At 35.6% G+C, this 17,665-nt stretch overlaps 1 protein-coding gene across 1 annotated transcript in view; it reads left to right on the top strand.

The window, feature by feature from the left end:
- The window catches only part of ATAD1 (ATPase family AAA domain containing 1), a 55,806-nt gene extending 38,141 nt beyond the window's left edge, over window positions 1-17,665 (top strand). Inside the window, exons 7-10 of the mRNA XM_082673758.1 lie at window positions 2,733-2,822; window positions 5,858-5,908; window positions 14,050-14,183; window positions 15,967-17,665. Of these exons, the coding sequence (XP_082529884.1) occupies window positions 2,733-2,822; window positions 5,858-5,908; window positions 14,050-14,183; window positions 15,967-16,087 (396 nt within the window). The 3' untranslated portion in view covers window positions 16,088-17,665. The remainder of the gene's footprint in view (window positions 1-2,732; window positions 2,823-5,857; window positions 5,909-14,049; window positions 14,184-15,966) is intronic.

Raw genomic sequence — 17,665 nt, 5'->3', positions numbered from 1 at the left:
AAATTGCCTTTAGTGTTTGTTCGATGATTAGAGAAGAAAGCACAACATAGATAAATTCTGGTGAATTACTAGAAACAATTTATATTAATCATTGGTTCTGAGAAATCTATTCAATGAGTTTAGTTTGCAGGTTTCCAAAAACTAATTATCCTCCTAAGCAATAGTATTTGAAGTATGCAGAGAATTGAATAGTTAGCCCATGTAAGAGAGAAATATTGATAGTTACTATTATATCTTATCAGAGTATTGTTTTAAAACCAAGGAAATAATGATAATAATATTTATTATAAAATAATTTGGATGAAATACACTCCTGAGCCACTTCTTCCAGAGCCCCACAGTGTGGTTCTGATACAGCAAATTGAATTTTTAGAACCATTATTCTTTATTATACTAATAGTATTTACTGTTCTATTATGACATACTTTTGAGGAAGAAAATAAAGATGTTGCTTTTAACTTTTTTGTGTGTTGAAGGGGTTAAAATGGCTGTTACTAATTTGAATAATAGTTTTAGACATCTTCTTTAATTGAAACCAGTTAGCTTTCCTCTAAAATTGTCTATTCTGTGACTTTGGATAGAGCCCAGTACCCCAGCCTACTCTCTTTGTTTCCTTGCAACAGAGGAAACAAAAATAGTTGAGTGGCCCAATTAAACCTGTCACTACTGCTGGAAATCCAAGTTAGTCGATGATATATTCTTCATCTTGAGAGACTTGAGACGTAAAAGCTAACATTATTTTTAGGGTATTCATTGACATAGTTCAGCTTTTGAGGCATATATTTAGATCTGATTGTTTTAAATGTGAAATGGTAAAAAATTTATCTTAATATTTTGTTTTAAAGATTTTTAGAAGTCTTACCTAATACCTAAAAGGTACATTAATTTTGCTGCATAAATACTAAAAAATTACTGTTGCTTCCCATTTTTAATTTTAGCTTATTTGCACTAAATGAGTTAATATATGTGTAAAGGTTATCTTCTTTGCCCCTTAAAATCACTCCTTAAAATTTACTTCTTTAAGTGATGTCAGTCACTCTTGCTTTGCTTTTTCATCGTGAATATCTGTTACCACCCCAAATAAATTCATTAGGCCATGTTGTGCTAGATTTATCTTGATCCTAAGTTTTAGTGTTTCATGTTTCGTAATGGGTTTTTGTTTTGTTTCAGGCTGTTTACCTAGAATGTTTCTCAAAGTACAGCCCCTTTTTCAGTTTTTTTCAGGTGCTGACTCAACCACAGTGCTTTTTGTGATTCTCTACAACATAATATGATCAGTCTTCAACAAGCTTCCATATCACTTTGAACTCTCTTTTAATATCTAATGAATACTCTATCTCAAAATATACTATATTCATCCTTTATCTTATACAATTAATTCATTTGATCCTTTTAAAGACTTTGTTTTACATTAGGTAGAAATTTTCCTTATTAATTCTATAGAGTTGTAGAAAGTCAGTAAAGAAAAACAGGTAAGAGCATTAATATTTTGACTTTAGGATCACTTGACCCAAATACAAAATTGCATTATATTATGGAACTATTTCTCAAATTTGTATGTATATTTTTTCCCTCTAGGTGGCAACCTCTCACAGTTAATTGAAAGTAATTTGGCAGTTGAGTAATGTTAAATGTAAAGAGTAGAAGTAGAATATAAGGAACTTCCCTGGCAGTCCAGTGGTTAAGATGCTGCACTCCCAATGCAGGGGGCACGGGTTCGATCCCTGGTCTGGGAACTAAGATCCCACATGCTGCACAGCATAGCCTAAAAATAAAGAAGTAGAATATAAGAGTTAGTGTATTTTTCAACATGTTGTTCTGGAGTTAGATTTCAGATTATTTCAGAAATCTAAGACCTCTTAGGCTGAAATAAAAGTTTTCCTTAGAATACCAATAAATTTCATTTTGGATAACAGATGTGTGCTTATATATTATACAGAAATATCAACAATAATGGTAATATTGAAGCCGTTCAGAAATTAAATAGTTTTGTATATCTTTGTCTTTATTCGTGTTGATTTTTCGTCTCTACGTTCTTTATAAATAAGTGGCATAGACCCAGAGGCTGGCGGGGCCGCCAGCAATTTTTTTTCTTTTTTTTTTTTTTTTTAATATTCTACCCAGCATTTTGATGTTTGCTTTTATTCTGTTGCCCTTGTTTAAAATTGGATTGCTTGAGGTTTTATTAGCACTGAAAAGATGTCACCTGCAGTGCTGATAGTGCCATGAAATGATGATGTGAAATCCAGAGGAAAAAATAGATGATATCTATTACTATTACCAGAATCCTCAGATTCTGGTAGGGGAAATGATTCTCTCCTTAATATTATTAAAGGACTTGAAGTAGTCCCCTCATATATACTCCCAAGCTGTAACATAAATAGCTTTAAGTTATTCAGCATGTAGCCACTGAGTAACCATATTTTGCAAAATACAATAGTTTTTAAAAAATTTTTATGATTCCTCGGTAACTGAATAATGTATTATTTTAGTTACTAGAAGTCTGGCGAAATGCATCAGGCTTACCAGCTTTGCTATCATTTGATGTATTCAGGATTAACTCTGATTTATATCTATAAATATTTGAGTAATACTGGATTACAATCAGATTTCCTATAGAAGATTTAGTTTAAACCCCACTTAATTTTCTATATCTTCTAAACCCTAGTAATAACAACCTGAAAGGAGTATTACTGGTATATTTAATACCTTTGTTTTCTTTATATATTTAGGTCATAGTGATGGGAGCTACTAATCGTCCTCAGGATCTTGACTCAGCTATAATGAGAAGAATGCCTACGAGATTTCATATCAACCAGCCTGTAGGTGGATTTGATTGATATTATGAACAGTTAAATATTTGCTTTTTTACATGTCTTTATCTGTGATTTCACAAAGGGAATGATTAAAAAATAAGACTTATTATTTATGACAGGCAGGGAAGGAATAGGGCAAGAATCCCCCTAATTACTTTCGTCCTTTCCACTCCTTTTCTTGCTTTTTAAATTTTTCTTTCCTAAGATCAGTGTTATTTGCTTCTCTTCAAAGTATCTCATTACCTCAAGTTTGTCTAGACACTTCAGTGATTTTCTTTAGAATGCAGCAAAGTTATCTATGGAAGATACATAAGAAAATGTAAATTATAGTTTTGGTTTAGGATAGGATGAAATTAGGGTTTTAGGGTTAAAGAACCATTCTGAAGGCCTGACAGGAAGAACACCTGGTATTTATTTGATTAATTATCGGCAGTGCTTTCCTGTGGCAGGATTAATGATTAACTAGTAGCTATGATATTACACTTTAACACAAGAATGCAAATGTGAGGGTGGTGTTGAACTGGTAGTAAGTATCTTCTTCTAGCATTCTTTTTTGCTACTTAAAAGTACCCTCAAATAGAGGATTAAAACTTGATACTTTTTTGCACAAAATCCCTAAATCCTGATTTTTGTCTGCTTTTAGATTAAAGGAGAAAAAAACAAACAGGGTTAGTAATAGACTATGTGCACCATACAATCAGCATGTCACGTATATTGCTATGTAGAAGAACTTAGACTGTCACTTCTTTCAAAATTAAAATCTCTGGCCTAAAAATATTTGCCCCATTTTATATTCTTCAGCTTAACAGTTTGTAGCAGTAAACATGGTTTCCTGACATTGGTGGCTGTGGCCTCTGCACAGTTACTCTGCCTGGCTCTTTGCTGCAGCTGCAGCCTCTGATTCCTCTGAGGGTATATATACCTTTACTTAGGCAGTCTGTTAGAAAATCTCCCTGATGGTTCGGTGCAGAGATTTTTTAATGTGATATAGGAGACTAGAAAATGTACTTAATATGACTAATATTTATTGAGCATTAATATGTGTCAGACACCTGCCAGGCTCTGGTGAATAGAACGTGGCCCCGTCCTAAAAGAACTCTGTATTGCAGGGGAGCCGGACACAAAAATAAATAATGTAAAATGGGGACTTCCCTGGCGGTCCAGTGGTTAAGACTCCATGCTTCCATTGCAGGGGGCGTGGGTTCGATCCCTGGTTGGGGAACTAAGATATCCTGCGTGGCACGTGACCAAAAAAAAAAAAAAAAGTGTACTTTACAAAAGTATGCTTAAAGAACTGTGAGGACCTGAGATGATGATGAAAACATAATTCTGTCCGAGGAGTTAGTGAAACCTACAGAATCGAGCTGGACCTTGAAGGATGAAAGATGGTAGCAATTTGACAGTCAAGTGAAGCAGAGAAATGCTTTTCTACCAGAACAAAGAAAGGCAAGGAGGTGTGGAAGCACATATTTAATGGTGACTTCTGGGGATAGTTCACTTAGGGGGCATCAAGGAAAGTAGGTGGGGATGAGGCTGGAAAGGCTGACTGCTGAAGGATTAGATAAACTTTGTATGCTTCACACAAGGTATTTGATCTTATTTTGTTACCAAGACATCAGAATATTTTTAGAGATAATCAGTTCACCTCAGTGGTTCTGAAGGTAAAGATTATATTGATAGAATCTCTGCTTATAGTCTAAGAGCAAACAAAGGGTTTTGATGTACAGTAGAATAGAACATAGGGTACAACAGCATGGAAAGTAGCCTTTACTAAAGTTGCAAATTTAATATATTTTTGTATGAGTTCAAAATAGGTTGTAAAAGATTTTTTCAAATTTGTCATAAATTTGCATACCTGTAATGTAGAAACTGGGATTTTTATAATCCCCCTCTTCATTCTGTTTTTAGTGAACACACAGATGCAGTTTATAGGATAATTTTTTTTCTTACTGTTTAACTATGATAACAGAGTGTATGGGGCTTCCCTGGTGGCGCAGTGGTTGAGAGTCTGCCTGCCGATGCAGGGGATACGGGTTCGTGCCCCGGTCCGGGAAGATCCCACATGCTGCGGAGTGGCTGGGCCCGTGAGCCATGGCTGCTGAGCCTGCGCGTCCGGAGCCTGAGAGGCCACAACAGTGAGAGGCCCGCATACCGAAAAAAAAAACAAAAAAACAACAAAAAAAAAACAAAGTGTTTTAACCTTACCTTACCTTTAACCTTACCTTAAAACTTCTTTCCAAGTTAAATGCTTATTAACAAAAAGTACCTGCTGGTGATTGCCTAACATACCAAATTAACCTTCATACTTAACACATTTGAATTACAGAAACAGCAGTTTGGTTTTGTTTTTCAGGTCATTTAATTTGGTACTCTTTGTAACCGGCTCTGTTTTTTTCAGTGGTTGTGGGAATAGGGATGAGTTCAGCCATAATAATCCTTAAAAGCATTCATATTTACTGTATATGTAAGGTATTCTATAAAAGCTTCTATTCTCTAGTAATATGAAGCATCGCTGCAGGGGGAGTATACAAGCATATAAACTAATATGCTATTAACACTAAATAAAATTCACTAATATAAATTAGTGGACATGGAAGTTACATGCTAAATGGAAGAACCAAGCAGTTATTATTGCCATCTCTTCCAGTTACTGATAAAAAATTTTATGGCAGCAGTGAGTTTTCAGAAGTTTCCTAAATTACGAAAAGGAGCTTTGCAGAGCTGTAGAGGAAAGACATTGGTAGTCATAGGAATTCATTTACTCACTCAAGAAACATTTAAGGGCATGTTATTTTCCAGATATGGTACTAGGCACTGGGGATTCAGAATAAGAAGATACAGTTCAGTAAGACAACCACAAATGATTAATCTAGAGTCTAGAATCTAGACCTTGCTTTAGTCAAAAGTTTCCATGACCTGTCAGAGTTTCTGTCATTTCTTATAGGTATTGTCAGGTAGTTTACAAGGAAAGGAAGAAATATTAGGAAAATTAGTTGATCCTTTTTTTAAAAAATGCTAACTGGAAATTATCCTGCTTTTAGGCTCTAAAACAAAGAGAAGCAATCCTGAAACTCATCTTGAAAAATGAAAATGTAAGTAGAAAATTACATTTTTTCCCCATCCTATAAATATAAAAATATTTATGTTCATAATCATTTTAGACAGAAATGAAAAAAGAACCTGGGAATAATGTAGCTTTCAACTTGTAAATTACTGTAAACTCTTGGCTGCTCATACAACTCAATTATTATGGCATATTTGAACTAATTAAAGGTAATTTGCTTTTTAAAAAGCCATGTGTTTTCATATCTACAGATTAAAATCCTCTTTGATATTTTTCAGACTGGTTTCCTGTTATATAAGATACATTTGTTTTTGCAGAGAAGTATGGGGAGGTTTTGGGTTTTATTTAATTGCAATAGTTTTTGAAGTTGGAATTTAGAATTAAGAAGGTATGATAATCAAAATCCTCAATCGTTTGTATTTTAAAAATAGGTGCTATAGTCACGTTTCAGAAATTAAAATATATATATTAAATGGTATACAGGGAAAAGTCTCATATCTCCCTTATATTTCTTCTGTATCTTTTCAGGTAGTGTTATTCCTATACAAGCAAATTAGAATGTAACGTTACTCCTCTCCCCTTTTCTACATAAGCCATATTAATAAACCATATCCAGTGTTCTCTGTTGCTCTTTTCTCTTATTTTTGAGATTCCATATTAGCATATGGTTTCCTCGTTCTGTTCTCTCTCTCTTTTTTCTTTTCTTTTGCACTGCATAGGATTCCATTATATGGATATATCATAATTTATTTAATCAGTGCCACATTGAAGGACATTTGGGTTGATTCCAGTCTTTCACTACTATAAAAATGCTGCATTGAATAACCTTGTACATACGTCATTTCACACTTGTGCCAGGAATATTAGTAGGGTGAATTTTCCAGAAGAAAAATTGCTAGATCAAAGGGTATGATATTTATAATTTTGGTAGTAGTTGCCAAATTCTTCATGCCAATTTACTCTTTTTTTTAAAAAATTTATTTTATTTTTATTTTTGGCTGCGTGAGTCTTCGTTGCTGCGCACAGGCTTTCTCTAGTTGCGGCAAGTGGGGGCTACTCTTCGTTGCGGTGCATGGGTTTCTCTTTGCAGTGGCTTCTCTTGTTGCGGAGCACGGGCTCTAGGTGCGCGGGCTTCAGTAGTTGTGGCACGCAGGCTCAGTAGTGGCTCGCAGGCTCTAGAGCGCAGGGTCAACAGTTGAGCCGCACAGGCATGTGGGATCTTCCTGGACCAGGGATTGAACCCTACATTGGCAGGTGGATTCTTAACCACTGCACCACCAGGGAAGTCCCCCAGTTTACTCTTATATCAGCAATGTTAGAGTGCCTGTTGCCCTATAGCCTTGCCAACAGAATGTTATGAAACTTTGTGCCAACATGATAGGTAGAAAATGGTATCTCATTATAGTTTTAATTTACATTGAGGGATGAAATGAGCAGTATATGTTTAAGAGCCTCTAGAATTTGTGTGTGTGTGTGTGTGTGTGTGTGTGTGTGAAATACCTGTTCATATTCTCTGCCTATTTTTCTATTAGAATGTTTTTTTTTCTTGTAGATTTGTAGGAACTCTAATGTATTAGGGAGATTTGCCCTTTGTTTATATGAGTTGAAAATATTTTTTCCTAGGTTGTCTTGATTTTACTGGATTTTTCCCCCCTTTATGGCTTCTAAGTTTTGATCTAAATTAAAAGTCCTTTTCCACTACCATGTTTGTAAAGGAAGTTTCCATATTCTCCAGCTCTTGCTACTTGTTTTTCCAAAACTCTGTAACCAAGTATATTTTAATAACATGGTATTCCTCACTATCATAAATTTCATATGTAAACTCACTATTTGAACTTGCTATCTAAATTAAGAAACCAAATAGCTTCCCGTAGTGAGGCATATTTATATTTAAGTGGTTTTCATGCTTCCTTGAATCACCATCATCCCATGGCTAATTCTGCTTCATCCATACCCTATCTACTTCCTTACCTCCCATGTTTTCCCATCATTTCTCATCTGTAAATATTTTAGTTATAGCTCTAAAAGGAAGGATTCTTTTCTTTATTTAACCTAACCTCATTACCATTGTTATACTTAAGCAAAAAATGACATAAATTTGTTACTATCATTGAATTTCTAGTCTCTTCAAATTTCCAGTTGTCTCCTAAACGTCTTTTTTTTTTAAAACCATGTTTTTGTTTGACTCAGGATCCATATAAAGTTTGTAATTTTCAATTATTTCAGATTTTAAATCTTTTAATCTATAGACGATAGAGTCTCCCTTCATGTCTCTCGTCCTTTCCCTCTTCCCCTTTCAATTTATTTGTTGAAAAAACCACGTTAGGTTTGTCCAAATTTTTCCATAGTCTGAATTTTGCTCATTATACAAGGAGCAGTAATTCCTCTAAAATTGGTAGTTGGATCAAGAGACTGGATGAGATTAGGTTCAGCTGGAGAGAGGACTACTTCTTGGGTAGAATTATATTCTTTCATTAGGAGATACATAATATCTGGATGTCCATTATGGTTTTATGGTTTACGTTTAAATCTTTGCTATAATTGGTATTTATCCAGATGTATGATGTGTGCTATGAATTGAATTTTGCTTTTGTTTTTCCAAATGGATACCCAGTTGTCCAACACCATTTTTTGGAATAGTCCATCCTTTCCTCATTAGAGAAGCCACCTTTATCATATACTAAATTCTCGTGTGTACTGGCTATGCTTCTGGACTTTGAATTCAGGTCATTGGTCTTTTCTGTGTTTATTCACCAGCAGCACACTCTTTTTTTTTTTCTTTTTTTGGCTGCGTTGGGTCTTCGTTGCGGCGAGCGGGGGCTACTCTTCGTTGTGGTGTGCAGGCTTCTCTTTGCAGTGGCTTCTCTTGTTGTGGAGCACGGGCTCTAGGTGCTCAGGCTTCAGTAGTTGTGGCACGTGGACTCAGTAGTCATGGCTCGTGGGCTCTAGAGCGCAGGCTCAGTAGTTGTGGCTCACGGTCTTAGTTGCTCCGCAGCATGTGGGGTCTTCCTGGACCAGGGCACAAACCCGTGTCCCCTGCATTGGCAGGTGGATTCTTAACCACTGCGCCACCAAGGAAGTCCCCACCACACTCTTAATTATTAAGGTCTTGTAAGTTTTAACATCAGGTAGGGCTAGACACCTCTTGGTGTCCCCCAGCCCACAGTTTCTTGGTATGCTATTTTTTCTGTATGAATTTTAAATTAATTTGTCTTATTCAAGAAAAAAACAAACACTAGTGTTTTTGGTGGATCATAATTTAAGAGAATTAAGATATTTTTGATGTTGACTCTTTCTCCAGAAGCATTTATGTCTTTCTGGTTGTTCAAGTCTTGTATCTTTCAGTGGTGTTCTGTTCATTTATTTCTTTACAATATATCAAAATAACATATATGCTATTTACTAAAGTTTAAAGTGTCTAACAAATTACAGAGATTAGATCATTGGTTACTAACCATTTTGGGGATCATAGAGCCCTTTAATAAAGAGATAAAGCTATGTCATCTTTCCTTTAAAAACTGCGTATATACTTGAAATGTTTTGTATAGTTTCAGGGAAATTCCTAAAACCTTTCATATATTCTGGGTAAGGAACTCTTCTCCATGAATGAGAAATCAACAAATTACATTTTGCCTTTTAACTGAATATTTGTTTACTGCTTTCAAGAAGACATTGTGTAGTTGTAGTACTGTTTAGATAAAACAGGCTCCATTGGTCAACCTTTGATAAGGATTGGCATTGATGAACAGAGAAGAAAACAAAGGGGATTAAATGAGTTCACAAGATCTTCTGAATTAGAATGGCTATGATGTGGCTAGAAGTTTAACAGGCATTACAAGGTAGTTGTGAACAATTTTGTGGAGACTTCAGTGTAACTAATACAGTTATTTAAAAAAATTTTTAATGAAGTGTGGCTGGAAGTTAACATTTTTGAACCCCATATATGTGGTCTAGTGTAAATATAGGTGATATAGGTCATTGATATATAGATGATGAATGTAAATTATGAGATGTAAGCTCTTTGTCTCGTATGATAGCCATACTTTACACAGGCCATTAAATTTTAGCATTTAAATTTAAGACACTACTCATTATGCCTAATTTAAACTTTGATTTTAGTGTTCTGCTTTTTTTAACAGTAGTATCTTTGGAAATTCTTTTAGAATTACATTTGTCATTAGTACAGACAATTTTTAGCATTCTGTTTCTTATTTATGAAAGTACAAAGAATTAGTGTCTAATCAGTTTTATGATGCAGAATATGAGTGCTCTCTGGATAATTGCTGACATGGAAATGTCTCATTTCCTACTAGCTGGTATTTATATGCTGGAGGCATATTGTTACTTCAATGGAATATGAAAGAAATTAATGTAATTTTGTTAAAAGATGCCTCAAATCAGTAGCACACATTTATTTAATAAGATGAGCATTATCATACGTATACATTCCTGAGCAGAATTAGAGTTTTTGATGCAAACAGATGGCTAGACTTTTATATTTTGAGTTTTTTCTTCTCTGAAGAAAAGAATGAAGCTTTTGGGCTTCCCTGGTGGCGCAGTGGTTGAGGGTCCGCCTGCCGATGCAGGGGACACGAGTTTGTGCCCCGGTCCGGGAAGATCCCACATGCCGCGGAGCGGCTGGGCCCGTGAGCCATGGCCACTGAGCCTGCGCATCCGGGGCCTGTGCTCCGCAACGGGAGAGGCCACAGCAGTGAGAGGCCCACATACCGCAAAAAAAAAAAAAAAAAAAAGAATGAAGCTTTTGAAATGATACTGTTTTTTAGTCTTTCACAATTCTTTATTGATAGATCCTTAACAAAACCCACTCATTTAAAAAAGATAGTATACTGGTTTGGGCTTAACGTTTTAAGTATGAAAGAATTAGAACTAATAACATTTATATCTAATACAAGTATCATGTCTGACACTGCAGTAAGGATAGTTTTTGTTCCCTATACAGACTAACCTGAATTTATATATTGTCTGTAACAGCGGGAATAGTTAACAAGCATGGGTTTAGGAGACAGACCTGAGGATCCCATTCTGGCTTGACCATTTCCTACTGTGTGACCTTGAGCAAATATTGTTAGCATCTCTGTGCCTCATTTTCTCACTTGGAAATCGGAGATAATGCCAACAATCTCATAGAGTCGGTTTGAGAATTTAAATTAAATAATATATGTAAAATGCTTTGATTATCATGCAGTGTACAGTCAATGGCAGATATAGTGAATAACCGCACACAAATAAGTGCTATTCTTTCAAGCTATTTTGGACGTTCATTAATTTATTCCTATTTTGCTCCCAGTACTCAAAACCTTTTTTTAACTTGGGAATTGCCTTCATACTTGCCTAATAAAAATAATTCTCCTTACTTCACGGTTTATCTAGAGCCATTATCTTAAAATAAAAAGGGCTGCTTTAAGAGTGCTTGCTGTATGCCAAGCATTGTGGTAAGATACACATCGTTTTATTTAATCCTCAATTCATCTAAGCAGTACATATTAATACTCTTTTACACGTCTCTGGATACTGAAATCCAGAGAAGTTATATAATGAGTTACCCAGGTTTACATAGCAAAGTAGTGATGGAGCCTTTCTCTTAACCATTATGGAATGCTATCTCTGTTTACTAATCTTTCTCCCCCAATGACTGGAATTTTCTGTTTATTCTTTTCTTATACTTGTTTTGTTCATCTTTGTGACTTTATCACCCTGTCATGCACAAGATTTGTGAGTGATTAGAACATAGTGTGGCCCAACAAAGGAGAAGGCAAAGGATAGGGTGGAGGCGTTGATTTTTTGAGGGAGGAGGACTAATTTTTAACATCTCGGAGAATAATTTGGAAGGTCTTTTATTTTAGACATACACACAAATAACTTTAAATCTAGCACCTGGATTTAAAAGGTGATCTTAATATATATATATTTTTTGTGGTACGCGGGCCTCTCACTGTTGTGGCCTCTCCCATTGCGGAGCACAGGCTCCGGACACGCAGGCTCAGCGGCCATGGCTCATGGGCCCAGCCGCTCTGCGGCATGTGGGATCTTCCCGGACCGGGGCACGAACCCGTGTCCCCTGCATCGGCAGGCGGACTCTCAACCACTGCGCCACCAGGGAAGCCTGATCTTAATATATTTTGCTTCATGTCGACCCCTCCCCCGCTCCCTCACCCCACACCATCATTGGTATCCTGCTGTGGAGAACTCTCAGCACTATCCTGAAGTTCGTTGTGTGTATCAGTTCCATAAATGTGTGTGGATAGATACATAATACAGGTACAAGTGTAGGTTATTTTTTCTCTTTCACTGTTACAAACTATAGAGAAAGTGAGTTTCTGAGGCACACAAAAAAGTTTACAAAGAGAATAGAAAAGTCTGACTGTAATCAGACTTAAGGCTTCTTGAAGTATGACAAGATACAGTGAACAAAGTGCAAGAACACGTCACAGGGAAAACATTTGCAACCCTATAACCAACAAAGGACTGATACCAGATTATACAGAATGCCTGTAATCAGTTGGTCAGCTTTTATGTTTGTACATTAGATCACAGATTCTAACTATAACTAGCCCTAGGAACTTATCGTCTTATATCCCCAGTATTGTTGTTACAAATCTCCCAGTATTGTTGTGGGTTTGTCCATTTGTTATATTTTTCTGGTGAATTATTTTTTATCATTATGTAATGATTTCTGTTTGTGTTTGTGGTGATTACTGATAAATTTGCATTTGTTCTTTTTTATTTTAGTGCTTTCCATGTATTATGCTTTTTTTTCCCTCCCTGGACTCCCCCCACCCACCCCCGGCCCACACCTTCCCCTTTCCCCCTCCAGTTCCCCTACCTCCCCACCCGTCCTTCGTTCTTTAGTGTTGCTCTTGTGTTCTTCATTCCTTTTTCCCTCTTCCTCTAGTCATTTGGAAGTTACACATTCTCTTTTAGTGCTACTTAGTTCTTTACCCCAAATTAAATGATTATTATTACTGTTTTTATATATTAAAGCTTAGATTTATCTGTATGTAGTTTACCATTTTCCTTGCCTGTTCCACACCTACCTTCTGGGTGCAGTTTTCTTTTTATCAAAGAATATGTGATTTCTCTTTATTTAATCTCCACATTTAGGACTGAGAACACTGTCATGTGAGGTCACAGTTGCAGAGTTAACAGTAGATCCCATGTTGTCTTACCTCCAAGTCTCTTGTCCTTGTGTAGAGTTACACCGGGGTCTTCCATAAAGACAAATGAGAATTTAGTAACAAATGAAGATGGTATTTCCAGTCAACTTGGGGAAAATAAATGTTAAGACAAACGGTTAGCTATATGGGGGAAAAAATACAGCTGGATCTTTACTGCATTGTGTTCAAACCCTGGCTCTGGCAATGGTGTGACCTTGGGCAACTTATTTAACTTCTGCAGGTTTTACTATTTTCTGTAAACGAAAATGAGAATACTTCCCTGTCAGGATTAAATGAGAATACTCCATGAAAAGTACTTAATACAGCAAATGATATATAAGAATCATTTAATACATGGTAGTTACTATAATTAATTTCTTTCTTTCTCATTTTCTCTTCTTAAGCTACATATCAGCTTTTAACTATCCCAAGTCTGTATGTACCCAGGAGGATCACTTAATTGGCTTGACTGTATAAGCTTAGGTTGGGGAGCAAAACCATAGGTGCTGAATTAGTGTTGAGGTAGTAGAATATCAAAGCAGTACAGTTAAAATGAGGGTTAGAATATTTTAGTAGAATATGATTTTTGTAATATCATAATATTACAAAAATCAGGTCTCAGGACTTAATGATCCAGGCTATTTGCCAAGTATGTTGACTATATTATAAAGAAGTGTCAAAGTGGGACCTTCCTAAGAGGCACCAAAGTCAATCCAGCAATATTCGAATGCCTATTCTTCCCCATCACTCTGTGATATATCTAGTAAGACTTATTTATGTTTTGGTCATAATGACAATTACTGAAAATTAGATTTCAAATTTTAAGCTTTTATGGTTAAAAAAAGAAAACTTCTAGAGACTGAAAATACTATCTATTGATTCTCCTCCCATGCTGTTCCAATATGCTTAACTTTCTTTAATTCTAAGAGTGTTTGGATATATCTTTTGCAGTATATTTTACATTTTTTTAAAGCATATTTTATATTTGTTTAAGGTGGATAGGCATGTGGACCTGCTGGAAGTTGCCCAGGAAACTGATGGGTTTTCAGGAAGTGACCTAAAGGAGATGTGTCGAGATGCTGCCCTCCTCTGTGTCAGGGAATATGTTAATTCTACATCAGAAGAAAGGTATGTGTATTTAGAGTTGATCTCTTAATATTTGTCAAACCCTTTTAGAGCTTTTGGGATAGTTCCTTTTATTTTGCTTTATAATACCAACTCTGCTTATGGAATAAAAAGGTAAATTGGAATTTAAAATTCCCCTAACGTTATTTATTGCCTTTTTTCTGAAGGAGAATTCTGGAAATGAATTTGCAAGGGAGGGTGGTTTTGGGAAGCATCTGAAATGAAGAGCAAGAAGTAAAAGCTGAATTTCTACTGGAAATCCATGAGCTGGGTTACAGAAAGCTGACAAACTTAAGCTTACCCATCTCTACCAGGAAAACAGCTGCTCTGGTGTCCCTGGATTGCTTTTGTATTTTAAATTTCTACATTATGGAAATGAGTGCCTTGCTTCCAGAAATTTCACATTTATGGGAACGTTGCTGTGGACTAGACTTCAACTTGTTAATAATGTATTTACTAAAAAAGAAGTCATTTGTCACTACAGCAAACTTGAAAGCAGTTTCAAAGTATCTTGAGCTTGAGAAACCAGTCTTGTACCAGTTGTATTAGTGAACTGGAATATGGAATAATGCAGCTCTGATGAACAAAATCCTGTGTTTCCCATAAGGCCACTTGCCCTGAACCAGTATAACCCTGCATTTCTAAGCCCCTGTTCAAAATACCAACCTTCTAACGTGACTCTTAGCAGACCAGTGTACTTTGGGGGATTGTGTCGAATGAATTCTGTACCTGTACAGAATTGCCCCATTGTTTCTTAGTCTCCCTTCTTCGTCTCCTGAGGCTTTCATTCCAAGTGATCTGGATTTGCCTGTCTTACTTATGTGTTTAATTACATTGTATTGCCTAGCAAGCTTTGCCAAAAAAGGTTTCTCTTGGTATAGAAAGGTTTGCATGAAAGCTACCCTGTTAACCTGGAGCTGTGCCTGCACTGGTTCTGGGCCTATCTTTAGTGTACCCTTGGGCCCCTTCGTGGAGAGGGTCACTCCATTTATTTGTTGCCAGATTAATCCAGCTACTCTAGCACTAAAATTGGGAATACTTTTGACCTCTGTAGCCAAGAATCTATCTTCTGAAGATTTTTATTCTTGTATATGTTAAGAGGAGAAAAAAAAACCCTATGAATAAATTTTACTTAAATAAATTATTTTAATGAAAATTCTGTTTTTCTGCTGTCCTTAAAACCCTGAAAATGTTATATTTCAATGCAAAAAGTCTGGGTAATGGACTTAGGTTATCATAACTTTTTCCCTGAATTATTTTTCCTGAGTGTCTATAAGTTACAAAGGAGACATTATATATTGGATCATATTTTTCTCCTTATTGAAGTGGGGAGGACTTAGAGTAGTTGGTTTTTATTAGTAGGAATGAATTTTATTTTGTTTATCAAAAGCTAAACACATGCATGATAAGACTGCTACTTTTTAATTCCAGTTTTAATGGGAAAGCTTTTGAATCCTTGATTAGAATTATAATCCATTCAGATCAACTTTCACACCTTTATATTCTTAGTGTGAAGTATTTGATTTTAGTTACCAAGCTATAATGTTTATAGCCAGCCATTTTAGCTTCCTACCTCTTGCTGGTAAGTGCTTTTTAAAAATCTCTTAAGACATTTATATGCATAGATTAATTCCTTGGAAGAATTCACGTGAAGCTGTAAATTGTGGTTGTCTTTGGGGTCTTGGATGGGTAAGAGACTTCATTTTTTAGTCTTGGTAAAATATTTTAGGGAGATGTATTCTAAAATTATTTGAATATTTGGTGGGTTTTTTTTTTTGCATTTTAGCCATGATGAAGATGAAATTCGACCTGTGCAACAACAGGACCTGCATCGGGCAATTGAAAAGATGAAGAAATCAAAGGATGCAGCATTTCAGAATGTTTTAACTCACGTTTGTTTAGATTGAGAGTAAAGATAATTTGTACAGTTCAATGTGATCCAGTTTGGTGTGCCCTCTTACCATTAGTGGAAATAGAACAGAAGGAGGAGTGTTCTTTAAACAGTGAGGGAGTTATATGTTCATGACACTGGTTTTATACTCTGAATTCTAAGTTATTGAGATATAGTTGTTATATAAATGGTATTACTACTTGTGGAAAATCATGAGGAGGAACAATTTAATTAGCCTGAGTGTGGGTGCTTGTGTTTGACCTCTTTAGCCATATGTTACAGCCTTATAGCATCTAAGCTGGTCTTAAAGTAACAAATGATTTACTGAGTCATTAGTGAGAATTGGGGACATGGCTAAGTGCTGGTTTCTAGATATGTGAGTGTGTGTGTGTGTGTGTGTGTGCACGCGTGCGTGCGTGCATGTGTGTATATTAAATGTATATATTCACACATTTTATATTGACATTCTGTAAATAGGTTTGAATACAGAAACTTTTTTTTACTCCAACTACTGAATCAAAAAGTACCAAATAGCATATCACAAAACTAAGGTTAATGGTTGTGTCTAAAAGGTACAGTGATTCAGCCATTTCTAGTTGTCACTTGTTTCAGTTGTTGTTTGTGTTTTTTTGTGTTTCTGAGGTGTTTCTGTGCAGTTGAATAGTTGGAGTTGCCGCATCAGAGACTTAGATGTGGCTCAGTTATGGTTGTCAGGGTAGTGAGACAAAAGACTTGCTCAGTGATCAGCACTGAGTGCTTGTCAGCCACTTGGGTGATCAGAACTGACTTCATCTCCTTCTGCAAGCACACTGAGTAGAGACATTTTTTTAACTGATACATGTGAAGGTGGACTGAAAGCCTTTCAAAAGAATGGCTTTGAAAAACCTCAGTGCCATTCAGTACATGTATGTGACTTTCCTTTCTTCATTTAATGTAACAGTTCTGTTGTAACCATGGTTTATTAGTAGTATTTTAAAATTATATGTTCTTTAATTATGGTCACATATAATTTGGTCATCAAAAATGAAATGATAGTTTAAAACAACTAGCTGTTACTAAATGTGCTAAAAATACCCATTTTGTAATTTAAATTTTTTTTCTTCGCATATTATAAATTATGCCCTACTTAGTACAGATATGCACAGCAGAATCCCCATATTGTATCTGTAGTCATTTGATGCTGTGTGCACAAAATATGACACTTTTTTTGTCCAAAATTTCATTAACCAGAATTCTGTTATAGGCACTTAAAACACACAGCATGAGGAAAATGGCACAATATGATCTTGAGGTACCTTCTGAATTTTTGTTTTTATTGTATTTCTTTGAAAATTCTCCATCTTAATTCATGAGCTACTGGATTAATTTCTTTGCTATTAAGTCTCTCACTAGAACCCATTGGATAGCTTGTTCTTCATTTGTTCTTTGAATGGTGGGTGGGGTAGAGGTTCAAGTTTTGAAAAATTGTGAAGATGATTGAAAAATTGAATGCAAAACATAAGATACCAAAAATAAAATATTTCATCTCCATTTTTAATAACTATATTATACTATTATTTTATAAATATGTAATAAAGAGGTCCCTCTTAATTGA

Source organism: Grampus griseus (genome assembly GCF_964374135.1).
Source record: "Grampus griseus genome assembly, chromosome: 16".
Taxonomy (NCBI): domain Eukaryota; kingdom Metazoa; phylum Chordata; class Mammalia; order Artiodactyla; family Delphinidae; genus Grampus; species Grampus griseus.
This window is presented reverse-complemented; position numbering and strand designations above follow the sequence as displayed.